Below are 15,608 nucleotides of genomic sequence, written 5' to 3'. Positions count from 1 at the left end.
CATTTTAGATAATCTTTCACAAGTATAGTTTGACCTTAAAAGCACAGAGTAAGCTGCTTTTCTTCCAGTACATGGTCTGAATGTATCTGGAGAAAAACAGAGCACAAGTAAGTATGGAGTGGCCAACTAATGCGAAGAGTCAGCTTGTTGGAAAATACCCTGATGCCGGGAAAGATTGAAGGCAAAAGGAGGAGGGGACAGCAAAGAATGAGATGGTTTGATAGCATCACCGACTCAATGGACATGAATGTGAGCAAATTTCAGGGATAGTGGATAACAGAAGAGCCTGATGTGCTACAGTCCATGGGGTCATAATCAGACATGACTTACTGACAAAGTAACAAGGGGTCTAAATTGGTCCTAAAAATTAGAATAAAATATAGAGGTCATTTAAAAAGCAGTGGGAGGAGCCTTCCCCTTTTCCTAGGTTATTTCAAGGCAAAATTCAGTCAGTTCCATTAGCATTTACCTTTACATTTGAGACTAAGAATTTTTCACATATTGATATTGGCTATAAAGCAGATCAAGATACACCACCCCAAAAATACCACCTTGGCATAAGGATTATTTTGAGCTGAAGGCAGCTAAGAAAAGGCAGATATAGGAAGAAATGTCTGCCCTCCCCCATCTGCCTAAAAGCAGGGCATTAATTTGTCTATGTGAAGGTACCCCTTTCCCTCTCTTTACCAAGAGGAGGAGAACAGACCTTGTAACCAAAGACAGAGACCGCACAAAGGTGAGTCTACATAAACAAACCTTTCTAAGTAACCCTATCTATCATTGCTTTCCCCCATGTGGCTCCCTTCCCATGACTGACCCTCCCAGAATCCCTAAATTTGGCCCCATTTTTTATGTCTAGTCATTTCTCCACAATTTATTACCCTTTGTTAAAATGGTATACGAGTCTCTGAGTCTAACTGCTATTTTGGGTTTTCTTTTCTGTGCAGCCCTTGTGCATGTAAAATTAGAAATAAAATTTGTATGCCTTTTCTTCTGTTCATCTGTCTTTTGTCAACTTAATTCACAGGCACCAGCTACAGAACATAGAAGAGTAAATGGAAAGTTTTTCCTCCCTAACTGCTATTTCTTAAAGTTAGAGCATTTTAGATCACAGGAGAGTCTAGCTTACCTCTGGATTTCCACAAAGAGACTTTTTTTTTCTTCTTTGTGTTGTTCAAATGCACATACCTTCTTGCTAATGAAGGACATGGATGCACAATCTCTGTTTCTTCAAATAATTGTTGTGCTCAGACTATTCACCATGCTAATGTGTGTTTTCTCTTTAAATCCAACAGCCCCATGAGGACTGTCCCATGTTTATCAGTATTTGTTGAATTAATTAGTAAATCAAGCCCCATTTTACAGCTATAGAACTGAGACCCCATGAAAGGCTGTTTCTTGCTGAAAATCAGGCGGTAAATTAGTGGTGGGTTATTACAGGGCTGAGTAAATATCAGGCAACCCTTACGCACATGGAATTTCTCTATACATACAGATGTTAATTTATTTAAATTTAGGATCAGAGTTTCTTTTTTACTCTGTATAACATTTTTAAGTAATTTCTTATTGTACTATAGTTTACATGCAATAAAATGCAAGAATCTTAAGTTCACAGTTGGATAAGTTTGACACTTGCAGCTGATCCAATCTGTAATGTTACAGTGTGATCTGTTGCACTTAATTATATTACCTGTTGATTGAAAGATGCCAACCACTAGACATAGGAAATGCCAGCCTAATCGTTAGCTAATGGCTAGTGAATGATGTCACAATGTATTCATTGTGATGGCCCCCACAGCATTTTCTTTGTTTGCTCATATTACTGGCATTGTATTCACTTCTGAAGCAAATTTATTGAGATTAACCTGAGGCAACATTTACAGTATTTTCAGGTCTGACTCAGAAACAAATTTCACAAATATGCTGTATAATACCACTCACTTCCAGCAGCAGCGGACAGTGGACTTGTGAGCACCTGGGGGTATCTCTCCAGGCCTGATCCTAGAGAAAGCTATGAATGGTCCCCATGTTTGCCCTGCCTCTTCTCTGGGTACCTAGCCGTATGGCTGGCCTCACCCTCCTATGTCATTCCCAGCCCCTTGAAAAGAAGAAAAATCCTAGGGGACCTAGTGGCTTTCTGCAGACATTTGAAGGGCTTTCCTGTAGAAGTGATCTTGTTTTATGTAGCCCCAAAGGATTGGCTGGCTGACTATTATTCACTCATTCATTCACTCATAATTCAATAAAATGCCACTAAGAGCTAATATCTGAGTCAGGTATTATGTAGCATGCAAGGATTTTGCACTGAACAAAACCGACAGAGAACCTGTCATTGTGGATGCTTATATTCTCGTAGGGGTGGCAGATGTTAATCCAGTATCCTCTTTGTATTAATAATTTCTAGTCTGGGGAGTAAGGGTGAAGTCCAGAAAAAGAAGCAGAAGAAGAGGCAGTTTGTAGAGAGCTTTCCAGGTCCTAAGATGAGAAAGATGCTTAGCAGGCTAATGTGGCTGGAAATCTGAGATGGGGGGAGAGTGGGCCAGACAGGACCAACTGACCAGGGTGTGGAAGTGATCATAAGGAAATTAAGAAGAAGTGAAAGGGTGAAAGGGTGAAGACATAGGACCAACTGGTGGCAATTAAAGTGTGATGGATTTCAATTCAATATAGAAAAAAAAAACTGTTTGACAGGGAGAATGTGGCGCCCTGGGGCATGCTGTATTTCTTTATCGCTGATAGTGTGTAATGGGCTTCCCTGGTGGCTCAGTGACAAAGAAACCTCCTGCAATGTAGGAGACGTAGGTTCGATCCCCGGCTTGGGAGAATCCCCTGGAGAAGGAAATGGCAACCCACTTCAGTATTCTTGCCTGGGAAATCCCATGGACAGAGGAGCCTTGTAGGCTCCAGTCTGTGGGGTCACAAAAGAGTCAGACACAACTTAGAGACTAAACAATAACAACAATGATAGCGTGTAATTGAGACTTGTTAGCTTTATTTCAAGTATCTGGTAGAGAATACGCTACCATAGGTGGCAGGTTGGACACCAAGTGATCCTTGAGTTTCTGGACCTGGAAGTCTCTAGACATTTCTGGAAATCTCTTCCACCCTAAAATTGTATGTTGAGGTGGCTGGAAGACTGATGAGGCTATTATAGGAATCTGGGCATCAAATAGTGAGGACCCATGAGATGGAAGGACTTGGCTGGCTGAGTATGGGAGATGATCACTGATGACATGCCCAGCTGTAGGAGAATGGAGGATCAGTGGGATATTGACACAGCAGGAGGCTACACAGCACTGTGAGTCAATGACTAGAGTTACAGCTGTCAACGTATACAAACCTCAAAAACAAAGTGTTCAAAGAATCTAGTTGTAGGGAGATAGTCATGGTATGATATACAAGTGTGTAAAATTTAAAGTCATGCTAAACAATACTGCATATGATTTATGACTACATGGTACAAATGTAAAAGATAAGTAGGAAGTATGAACCAAATTGTTTAGTCAAATTGTGTCAAAGGAGAGAGATGAAAATGAGATCAAGAAGAGGTACACAGGGGTTTTCAGTGACTCTATAATGTTCATGATATTATTCTTTATTTTTCTGCATCTTAAACTATTTCATAATAAAACAAATTAGAGAAGAAATACAGGTGAGTCTGACATACAGCTAGGTTTGAGAACCAGAATCAAGTGCTTCTCAAAGTCCAACATGCATTTGAATCCTCAGGGGATCTTGTTAAAATGCTGATTCTGTCTCATTAGGTCTGGGGTGGGGCCTAAGAGTCTGAATTTCTAACCAACTCAGGGAAAAGGATCACTCTGAGTAGCGAGGGTGGGAATGACCGTGGTGTTCTCTAGGATTCCCGCTAGCCGGGGTACTGCTCAGAAATGCCGCTCTGGGCAGCATGCCTGCCTTCAGGGTCTGGGTACAGCTGGAGGCACAGTTTGGCAATCTCAGAAGAGAAGCTTTGAGAACCTAGGGAGACAGACTTTGAAGGGATTTCCCCAAAGAAGTTAAATCTGCAGGTGATCAAGGCAGGTCTGCAGCAACATATGTTGTCTGCTGATTTTTTCTTCTTAAATGAGTTTCTGTTTAACACTTTGTGGTCATGCAGGTATAGGTGTCCTGTGGAGCAGTGTTTCCCAAATCAAATTATACTCAGCTGGAAATCCCTTCAGCCTTGACCTTATAAGAAGAAGCCCTGGTCACTAGAGAGTGGAGAGGGAGGGAGCAGACGTGTGGACATTACACTTTGTAGGAATCATTTGTAGGTAGCAGCTCCCAGGTTTCTGGATGGTGGGTCTTTTTAAAAAATAAATTTTTGGTTGTGCTGGGTCTTCGTTGCTGTGCAGGCTTTCTCTAGTTGCGTTGAGCAGGGGCTACTCTCTAGTTGCGGTGCATGGACTTAGTTGCTCTGGGGTATGTGGAATCTTCCTGAACCGGGGATCAAACCCATGTCTCCTGCATTGGCAGGCAGATTCTTATCCATGTCACCAGGGAAGTCCTGGATGGTGGGGCTTGACCTGAGCAGAATGACAGGACTGCAGGCTTCTGCTCTGCACACCCATGTCCCAAGATGACATATGCTACTTAAGAAGGGGACAAAAAGGACTGTTGTATAAATTACCAGCTTTGCTACACACAGGTGTGATGTGCTTGCACACTTTGTTCCTGTGAAGTCCAATGTCCTTTATATTTTTCCAGTGAACCGTAAGTGCTATGACTGTGGGGACCACACATCTTAGGTTTAGCACCTGGCCCAGTACCTGGTACATCATAGGTGCTCAGGAACTGTTTATGGGATGAGTGAAAGAATTTCAACTCAGATACAGGTGTTTTTAAACTTAATGTTTTTATTTTGAGAGCATCATAGATTCTTATAATGTGGTTATCAGAAAAACACAGAGAAATTCCAGATATCCTTTCCCTAGTTTCCCCCAGTGGTAACATCTGGCATAATAATGTTAGTGCAGGATCAGTCACAACCAGAAAATTGTCACTGATACAATCTGGCCTTAGATTTCCCTGGTGTCACATACAATCGTATTATGTGTAGGTTCATTTATTTATCATCACAGATGACACAGAATGGCTCCATCACCACAGAATTCCTTATGCTACCTTTTTATAGCCCACCTCCCTCCTCTATAATTTTCAAGAATGTCACCTCAAGAATGTTGTATAATGGAATCACAACAGTATGTAACCTTTTAGTGTTGGCCCTTTCCACTCCGCATGACTCCCTGGACATCGTCCAAGCTGCTGCATCTGTCAGTATTGTGTTCCTTTTCTGGGCTGAGGGATATTCCAATGTGTGCATGCACACGTTCTTTATCCATTTGCCCTTCCAAGGATTTCTAGGCTTTTTTCCAGTTTGGGGCTATCATGAATAAAACGGCTGTGAACATTTGTGTATAGGTATTTTTGAATATATATTTTCATTTCTTTGGGATAAATGCCCAAGAGTGCAAGTGCTGGGTCATATGGTAACTGCATGTTTAATCTTATAAGAAACTGCTAACTGGTTTCCAGAGAGGCTTGGCTTACCTTGCACATTCCCACCCAGAGTTTATGAGTGGTCTGGTTGCTGCGTGTCTTCGCCAGTGTTTGGTGTGGTTGCTGTTTTTTAGTTAGAACTCCAAGGGCACTGGTAGAGGTCATTATTGAAAGGAAACTTGCAGTGAATTACCACAAGGCTTTAGTAATAGCAGAGAATCCAGTAAGTTCTGGTGACACCTGTCTATGTCCAGAAACTTAGTGGGCACATAAATAATATAGGAGGAATGCATTTCAGAATATTACAGAAATGAAGATTAAAGTGAGAAAGATGGCTGAATAATGGTGGAAGTAGCATCAAATATACCCAAAGAAATGTCAAAATATCCAATGGCAGATGGATGGTGGAAGAGGGAAAGGAGAAAGGGCAGGAACCCACCTGCATTCAGCAAGAGCAAAGGCCAGCAGAAGTGAAGTGAAAGTCACTCAGTCCAAGTCTTTGTGATCCTGTGGATTGTTGCCTGCCAGGCTCTTCTGTCCATGGAATTCGCCAGGCCAGAATACTGGAGTGGGTAGCCATTCCCTTCTCCAAGGGATCGTCCCAACCCAGGGATCAAACCCAGGTTTCCCATGTTGCAGGCAGATTCTTTACCATCTGAGCCACCAGGGAAGCCCTAAGAGTTTATCATTAATTCATAACTCATTAATGCAACAAGTATTCATGGAGCAGCCTGCTCTGAACTAGCAGGTCATGACCAAGGTAGGTAAGGTCCCTGACAGTTAGAATAGCCAGCTTTTATTTATGTGTCAGATGTGCTAAGCGCTTTATGATATCTTTTAATCCTCCCACAGAAACAGATTATTTTAAGCCCATGTTACAGATGAGGAAACAGGCTCAGAGAGGATAAATAACTTGCCAGGGGCCAGAGAGCTGTTGTGCCATGGAGCTGGCATTCGGATCCAGGCATGTCTGACCACTTTATGATTGGTGGAATTCACTAATGGATGTTAAACTTAAGATCAGGAGCACATGATACTGGGAACCCAGAAGCTCAGTGGGGGGACAGGATGCTGTCTGGAGCAAGAATCCAGGGGCTTAGATTTTTCTGAGACCCTAACACTCCAGAATTCCTCTTGCTTACTTCCTACTTCTGGTGTCTGAAATCTTTTCAAAAGAGGACAAGATTCTTCCATTTCATCATTAGAAGTTAATTGCAGCTCTTCTTTTTTGTGTCATTATCTCCAGAAGGAGAGACAACTGCTCCCTTATGTGCAATAAGCTATTCTAGTACCTGTTGTTAGGAGGCCCTGTGCTCCCTCCCATCCTCAGTCTGTCAGCTGGCACATTTTTCAGCTCCTCTGTCCCTCAAATAGGGGGATCCCTTCCATCTGTCTATTACTATCTGTTTATCAAGGGGGTGGAGGTGGTGCCCTGGCACTCCTGACATTGAGCTCTGCTGTTGGTAAGCCTGTTGCTTTTCACTATTTCTTTCAGCTGATCCAGGAGGAATCTCGTTCTTCTGTTGGCTTTAACCCTGCCAGCAGGGCTGGAGATGACTGAGGTCTGGATTAGTGGGGTCTGGCCAGTCGTTTGGGTCAGTCACTAACCTCTGGACCACTTGAGTAAGGAACTGTATCGTTAAGTTTCAGCTTCCTTTTTTTCCCCCTCTTTTTCAGTTTCCATAACATCTACTCTTCGCAGGGGATTGTCCTGCTTTCCGGGATCCTGACTTACATAATCGTTGTTTCTCTAGCCTCTGTGTGGGGCTGGAAATCTTTGCTCTCATCCCAGGCCTTCTTCAGAGATGTGACATGACGGTCCTTAGCTCTGTTCATGCTTGCAAAGTGTGATCCAGCATCCTCACACGTTAATTTGCTAAAACAGAATTTCTATTTAGAGCCAGACCACCTTGCCTGTGAGGAACTTGAACCCGCTGGTTCTCTTTTGCACCTGCCTGTTCTGGTGACCTGCTCTCGGGCCTGAGTATTTTCTAGATGAGGCTGTGCTGCTAGGCCAACACTTTCAGGGAGGGGACGGTCTGCTGAGCTGCGATGCTGCCCTCAGCCCTGCCCTAGGGGGCTGCTTGGCCCCAGATCTTCTGTCCCACCACAGGTGAAAAACACAGGCATCTGGTTTTAAGTTCTTTAAAAGTTATTTATAGTAATCATATATGCTGCAGCCCCTCTCCAGGACTCTCTAGCAACAAGAGAAGAATTCATACTAATAAAAAGAGCAATAATAATAGCTAACATTTATTGAGTAGTTTTCATGTAATAGATATTATGCCTAGAATAAACTTTTATCTGCTCTTTTTAGTTTATTCTGTATAACCCTGTTAAATAAGTGATATGATCAGCCACATTTTATACACATGGGAACTAATGCCCAGGGGGGTTAAGAACCCATGTCTGTGACTGAGGCCCTTTCCCTGAGGCACTATGTGACACCTCCCATTCAGGGAAAACTTGATCAAGGCCTTGTCCTTCCTTATAAAAGTGCCACAGAATGGCTAACAGGTTTCCCAGGGATTCCAGAGTCATCTGGAAGAGCAGTATTTTTCAAAACACTGTCTGTGAACCACCTGCATCAGAGTTCCCACCACAGCTTATTAAAATCGCAGTCAGGCTGAATCACAGCCTCTGGGAAAAGGGCCAGGGAATCTGCATTTCTAGAAAGCTCCCCCAGGGATTCTGATGGACTCTAATAAACACTGCTATTTTCACTGGCATCCTAATCACAGTTTATGGGTAGAGCTGACACCAGCAAAAGGGATTCGTTCATCTGTGGGCAGGGGTTGGGCAAACTTTCTGGGAAGGGCCAGAGCATGAATAGTTTGGGCTTTGCAGGCCCTGCAGGTCTCTGCTGCAAGTTCTCAGCTCTGCCATTGAAACATGGAAACAACTACAGACAGCCTGTCACCAGAGGGTGTGACTGCATCCCAATAAAGCTTAGAGTTCAAAAACAGGCAGGGAGGGGCCACAGTGTGCTGACCTCAATAGTCGTCCTGGCCCACCAGCCCTCTGATGACCCCTTTTTTGTGGGACTTCTTTTTTAATGTTTTAATTGGAGGAAAATTGCCTTACAATGTTGTGTTGGTTTCTGCCATATGACAGTGCGAATCAGCCATAATTATACATATATCCCCTCTCTCTTAAGCCTCCCTCCTCTCCCCCATCCCACTCCTCTAGGTCATCACAGAGTGCCAGGCTGGGCTCCCTGCATTATATTGCAACTTCTTACCAGCTATCTATTTTACACAGGATAGTGTATATATGTTAATGCTACTTTCTCCATTCGTCCCACTTTCTCCTTCCCCCACTGTGTCCACAAGTCCATTCTCTACATCTGCATCTCTGTACCTCCATATCTTCCCTGCAAAAAGGTTCATCAGTACCATTTTTCTAGATTCCATATATATGTATTATTATACATATTTATTTTTCTCTTTCTGACTTACTTCACTCTGTATAACATGTTCTAGGTTCATCCACTTCGCTAGAACTGACTCAAATTCATTCTTTTTCATGGCTGAGTAATATTCCATTGTATATATGTACCATACCTTCTTTATCCATTCATTTGTAGATGGACATCTAGGTTGCTTCCATGTCCTGGCTATTGTAAATAGTGCTACAGTGAACACTGGGGTAAATGTGTCTTTTAGTATTGTAGCTTTCTCAGGATATATGTCCATTAGTGGGATTTCTGGGTCATATGGTAGATTTATTCCTAGTTTTTTAAGGAATCTCCATACTGTTTTCCATAATGACTCTATCAGTTTACATTCTGTGGGACTTATTCTTACAGTACTTTCTGTTACCTGTGGAGAGCTATATCCATGAAGATAAAATCACCTGTTGTAACAGATAAACCTTGAATCTTTGTGAATTAAAGCAATACAAGTTCTGTCCTCTCATCTCACAGCCCAGTGAGGGTGTGCCTACTTGGGTTCTTCTGTGTTCTTCATTTAGGGAACTGGGCTCCTTCATAGTGTAGCTTCACCCTTCTTGGTTCTCATAGCCATCCTCAGAGCCAGTGGATGAGGAAAGAGACACAGGATTATTCATGGGAAATCTGTATGGGCCTGGTCTGGAAGAGGTGCCCCACATTTCTACCCACATTTTACTGGCCAGAATTCTCATTGCATGGGGTCCTGAAACAGCAATTTCTCAAGGTTGTGAGGTCCTTGGTCTCAAGCTCTCTCTAGTCCCTTCTATCTTTGCTTGAAATCCATCCAGTTCTAACCTGGGCTCATCTCTTCCTTGTAAAAAGCCTTGCTAAGGTCAGTCAGTAGGAGCCAGCTCACGGCCTCACTCTGACCTGTCCAGCCACATTCCTTAGGGCTGCAGGCTCAGAAGGCACAGATCTACCTCCTCAGTTACTGTAGGTGCAAGTTTTATCACCTAGTTTGCTGCTATATAACCAAGATCTCCATTTCTCTAAGCTCTGAGACCATTTCCTCCTGGGCTGCTGCCTGCCTGTGAAACCTGTACCACATATTTTAGGTTGTTGCCATGGTAGCACCCCAGTGCAAGATACCGACTTGTGTACTAGTCCAGGTAGCACAGAGGCTTTACCAGGTAAACCCCAAACTGTGCTTGATGAACACAACTAAATGTTTATTTCTTGCTCACATCACATTCTAATACAGATGTTCTTGGAGGCATGACCTTCCACTTGGTCATTCAGAGACCTGGCTTTTTTCCAGGTCTCGAACCTCTGCCTTACTATGGGTCCTTGTGGTCCTCTCTTGCTGGCCATGGGGAAGGAAGGCAGGCTTCCATGGGAGCCCACAGGCACATCACTTGTGTCTGTATTCTCTTGGCCAGAAATCGGTCACATGGTCACACTCCCTGAAAGAGGGGCTAGGAGATGTAGTCCAGTGACAAGCCCCAGAGGAAAGGAAGGAGGTTTTGGTGTGCATGTGGCCATGTCTGCCTCTTGGGTCAGGACTGTCTGGACTGATGGAGAGACATCCAGGGGCTTATCCGGGAGAAGGTCTAATAGGCAGTCTGCCTCAGTGATCACTAGGGGCACAACAGGCAGCAGCTAGTGAGATCCGAAAGATGTGCGAATATCTTCACTAAAACAATAAACGTTTACTGCGTGTCCATTCTGTGCCCAGCAGTGGGCCAGACTCTGGAGACCTGGAGGAGAACCAAGCTCCTCTTAGAGCTCTGGGTGTTCCCCCTAAACACAACCCTTGTGCTTGATGCCAAGGGGCCAGGGAGTTGGGGAGGAGGGTGGGTTTTCTACTACGGCTGATTTGAGTGCCTCCTGCAGCCCTAGAAATGCCTCCCTTACAATTGTGCCTGGCCCTGCCATCAGCAAGTACCATCTCTGCGGTGTACTGGATGAAATGTAATTAGAAGGGGAAAAGGGCAGCCCAGAGCAGATATTCTGTTTATCTCTCTCGATTGTTTTCCTAGGACATCGTCTGCCCTTTCTGAGGCTTCTAAGGAGGCGGTTGCTCCAGATGTAGGGTCATCACCCTGTTTTGTGTTTGTTTCTGGCTGTTGGCATTGGCAAAGTTAGGGAGCTGGCACTGTCTCGGAACCCCCTCTGTGGTGCTAAGGGTGGCACAGGGAGGAGCCCAGATCCCCACATCCTTGCTCTTTTCATGTTTTTGGCCATTTGAGTTAGAAACCGCTGCTACTGCTTCTGTTGATGACTGAGTCGTGGGCCCAACTTAACTGAAGATGTTGGCTGAGGTCCAGGCAGACAGCTCTCAGTCAGCCACCATTGAGTATCAGCTGTGTGTCCGACCCCTGTCCAAGAGCATGGATGCACCCCTCACAGGAACCCACTTGCTCTCGGTAATTCAGGGCCGCTGGAGAAGGATCTTGAAACTGTTATGTAAGGCAACAGCAATATTCTCCAGGAGGGTTTTCAAAAAGGGCTAAGAAAATGGGCATAGAGGACATAGCTAACCCTGGAGCAGGCCATGGAGGGAAGCTTTTACATTTCTTTCAGAGATTTTTTGGTAGAAAGTCATGTCACTAGCAGCAGGAAGGTAGCCTGGGTAAGTATCTAAGACACCCTTCCAAGCTGCCTTCCTTAATTTGTTGCATGGTTTCTTCTAAGGCAGTAAGGACTACAAAAGGTTAAATCTCTCCTATACGATGAACTCAGCCATCCCCGTGAAATGGAGGAAGCGGAATACCATTAGACTCTCTAATCTCATTTCTCTCATGCTGTCCTTCTTGGAGCCTATCAAACAGTGTCCTGGCAGAAAGTCAGTTCTGTGGCCGTGAAGCATCAGAGTCAGTCTCTTTCTGAACATGCCAGAAGGGCTGTAATTTAGAAAATGTAGCCTACCTTTTAAGGAAGGATGAAAAGGTACTAAATGCACCTTTCTTTGCATGCTAACTCCCAAATATTTGGGATATATTAAATGTGTCATTCCTGGGGAATTTTATTTTCTGTTTTATTAGAGTTATTTGCATGACATATTAGAATAGAACTTATTAAAACTGTTTGTATTTGTGGATCTCTGATGGTTTCATGAGTACTGCTCAGGGCCCTCTCTGTACCAACTATTCAATAAGATATGTGTCTTTTGAGTGTGTAACTGTGCATTCAAGATGCAAATGCAGTAACAATTTTGCCCTTGTTTTAATTGCTTTTCCTCAACGACGCATGTGATTTTTCTTATCTGATTTAAGCATTTCTTAAGGGGAGGGGGTAGGAAAGTATTAGCTACTGCCACATAAAAAAAGCTAAATATACTTGGAAGTTAGATTTTGAGATTCTTCTGTTAGTCCTAGTCTTTTTCCATATTGTGATGTTGTCATAAATTAAAGGGGAGGGGGGTGGGGCCTACCAGGATTTTGAAGTTTTTTTTTTCCTCGTATTTAAAGTTTATGTCTCCTAGATAGCATCCCATAATGCTGGTTATTTTTATGCAGAATATTTGGGACAAAGAGGCTCTCTTTAAACGAAAGATAATTGCAAGCTTTGTCCCTTGCCTCAAGTTTACTGCAGGGTTTCTCTCCCCTCTGGTTATACAGAAATGAAATTATAAACCACCAGTAGCCTGGGAAATGTCAATCGATTCCAAATGACTAAATATTTAATTCAATCATTGCCTATACCTCCAAGGATGACTCGGGTGTTTTTCTTCTTACTGAGGGCTCCATGAAAGCCGGTCTCTGCAATGGCTGCTGAGGACTGTGTCTGTTGCAAGGAGGCTCCCCTGCAGTGAGGAGCTGGGCAAGCCTGTTCCATAGCAGCCCTTTTTGCAAATGGTAGTGGATTTTTGCAGAAGGTTTGTGGCCAGATCGCTATGTATAATACTGATGAAGCATTTTTGTTCCAGCTCTGTCTCGGAAGACCTAGGCTGTAGACGTGGGGATTTCAGTAGGAAACATTATGGATCTGTGGAGCTGGTAAGTTTACACTGTCTGTTCAGTGGTAGTACATTGATTTCGATTTAGAGAGGATCGCCAAGCTCTTCAGATCTTTTGTTGTATATTTACTGTTAGACCATGTGGGTACAGTATAAGGACTGGATGGGAATGAATGACTATTGAAAGGCTGTAATAATAATTTGATCATCTTTATCTGTTGTGTTTTTACTGTTACGTACTTTTAATCTGTGTCTTTCAGTATGTTAAAAATATGTTGTGGCTTGGTATTTTTCTCTGTTCATGGTGTTATGTAATTAAATAAAATGATTATGTATTAGGAAAGGTAGAATTTAGCTTTTATGTTATCTTGTTCCTAAAACTTTCTAAATCTAGTTTTTGAGGTTTAAATATTATTGTAATACATATTCCAATTTTTCTGTACCCTTGCTCTCTGGGTATGTGATAGGAGTTAGAATATCTATGAGCTCTTTTTTTCCCCCCTGTTACAAGTATATGTGTTGGACTAGATAAATGACTGTGATAGGTAATGGATATCTGGATTGAAAATATTCATATTTTTCTTAATGAGAGAGATTGGGGTTTGTGTTATTTTTTAAAAAGGGTATGCTTTCATTTTAAAAGAGGCATAGTGAAGATATATCACAGCCTCAATTTTTTTTTTATCATAGCCTCAATTTTTTAAAAGACAGAATTGTGGGTTTTTCCCCCAGTTGCATGGAAATTTGAACGAATTTTGGGGGAAATGTGCTCATAAAATTCTCTTGGTTAATATTTAACCAAGAGAATATTAACATTAATATTTGATGTTAAAAACATTAAATTTATTATTTCTGTCTATTTACAAAAACTGAGTTGATGGGATCCATTTGTAAAGGATTAATATAAGCTGCATTAATTTCAGGGTTTAAAAAGTAGAAAAAATTATGTACCGGAATCATATACAAGTAGCATTCTACTTGAATTCTACTTGTAATATAACGGGTTTGACTGTGTACCTGGCCCCGGTATATTCTTGGAAATATGCATTAAGTAAAAGGTTTGGTCCTTGTTTTTAAGGCTCCTACTGTCCTCCTGCTGGGCAGATAAGATACATAATATATCTAAAGAATGAGTTTAGTCACATAAAAGACACCCTGGTTGACTTGGTTAGTGTGTGTTCTATGTCAGTCACTGGTGATACCATGCCAACTCAGACCACCACCTCTACTGAAGAAGCATGGGCATAACTAATTCAGAATTGGTAAATATTGTGAGAAGCGCACAGACAGGGCCTGGTGGGGGTTGGGAGAAGGAGGGAGCCACCCCTTCTGTCTAGGCATCTCGGGGAAACAGCCTGGAAGGCCTTCTGGAGGCTGTGGGATGTGAGTTGGCGACAAGGAATATAGGCAGAGGATATTTGCAAACAGCATGATTCTTGGCAACGATGATTTGAAGGGCAATGAGCACATGGTCCTGCCCGGCAGAGAGTATAGGGCTAAAGAGCTCAGTGGTTACACAGCAGGTAGGCTTTGAAATCAGACAGGCCTGGCTTCATATACCAGTTCCCTTACTTATTATCTCCATAAACATTGCTGAACCTCAGTGGTGCCTAAGAGTTTGTGCTTAGAAGTCATTCTTGTTCCAGCATTTACTAGTTGCATGACTGGCCTCAGTTTTCTCATCTATGAAATGGGGTTTATTAGTATTATCTATTTTATAGGGTTGTCAGGAGGACTGTATGAGATGATGCACAGAAGCACAGTCCCTGTTAACTAACCGTAGTGGGAAAGATGAAATTTGATAGCACAAGTAAGATGTTGACTCTCAGGTGGAGTTTGAACCTGATCTAAAAAGTAGTATGGAGCTCTTATAAATAGTGAGAGTGGTGTTTGGGGGAGACAACGTAGGTGTGTAGGATGGACCCTTTATAGACTTGTGGAAATCACAGAATATCAGACTGGGGACATACATGAGAGAAGTGCTTTCAAGCTTGAACAGGCATCAGAATCACCTGGTGAACTTATTAAAACAAATTTCTGGACCCCATCCCCAGAGTTTCAAATTCAGTAAGTCGGGGTTAACTCAGAGTTTGCATTTCTAACAAGTTCCCTGGTAATGTTGATGCCCCTGTTGCCAGAACCACCCTTGGAAAAACCCTGCTTTACAGAATCCCCAACTGGTCATAAGTTATCCCCAGCTTGATGAGGCAGTTCATTGACCAGGTCAGTTTGTGTGTGTGTGTGTGTGTGTGTGTGTGTGTGTGTGTGTGTGTGTGTGTGTGTGTGTGTGTGTGTGTGTGTGTGTGTGTGTGTGTGTGTGTGTGTGTGTGTGTGTGTGTGTGTGTGTGTGTGTGTGTGTGTGTGTGTGTGTGTGTGTGTGTGTGTGTGTGTGTGTGTGTGTGTGTGTGTGTGTGTGTGTGTGTGTGTGTGTGTGCGCGTGTGTGTGTGTGTGTGTGTTTATAACTGACTTTTTAAATATTTTCAAGTAAATTTTAAATACATTTTAAAATTCTATGTATAATTTCACCACCTTGCAGCAAGTATTTTCACCTGCTTTTGATACCTTCCAACTTGTATAGCTATAAGTGCCATTTCTACATGGTTGTAATCAAATTATATATTTACTTTCACATGCCTCCCTTTTCATTTAACTGTGTTTTATAAGTATCTTCTTGTTGTGTAGTTACCATTTTAATCCCTGTGTGATAGATAGACCAGTAAGGTGATCAACAATGATCTGTGGAACAGTTTTCCTCCTTT

The 15,608-nt window shown here is 42.7% G+C and overlaps 1 protein-coding gene across 10 annotated transcripts in view; it reads left to right on the top strand.

The window, feature by feature from the left end:
* Positions 1-15,608, top strand: part of GARNL3 (GTPase activating Rap/RanGAP domain like 3) — a 162,648-nt gene that overhangs the window by 30,444 nt on the left and 116,596 nt on the right. For all 10 annotated transcript variants that reach the window (XM_081587143.1, XM_081587139.1, XM_081587137.1 and 7 more), the window contains exon 3: positions 12,819-12,888. In XM_081587143.1, the coding sequence (XP_081443269.1) occupies positions 12,819-12,888 (70 nt within the window). The remainder of the gene's footprint in view (positions 1-12,818; positions 12,889-15,608) is intronic.

The sequence above is a fragment of the Giraffa tippelskirchi genome, chromosome 4 (genome assembly GCF_054371585.1).
Source record: "Giraffa tippelskirchi isolate mGirTip1 chromosome 4, T2T-mGirTip1v1.2.pri, whole genome shotgun sequence".
Classification (NCBI taxonomy): Eukaryota; Metazoa; Chordata; class Mammalia; order Artiodactyla; family Giraffidae; genus Giraffa; species Giraffa tippelskirchi.
Note: the sequence above shows the minus strand (reverse complement) of the source record. Positions and strands in the feature narration are given on the sequence as shown.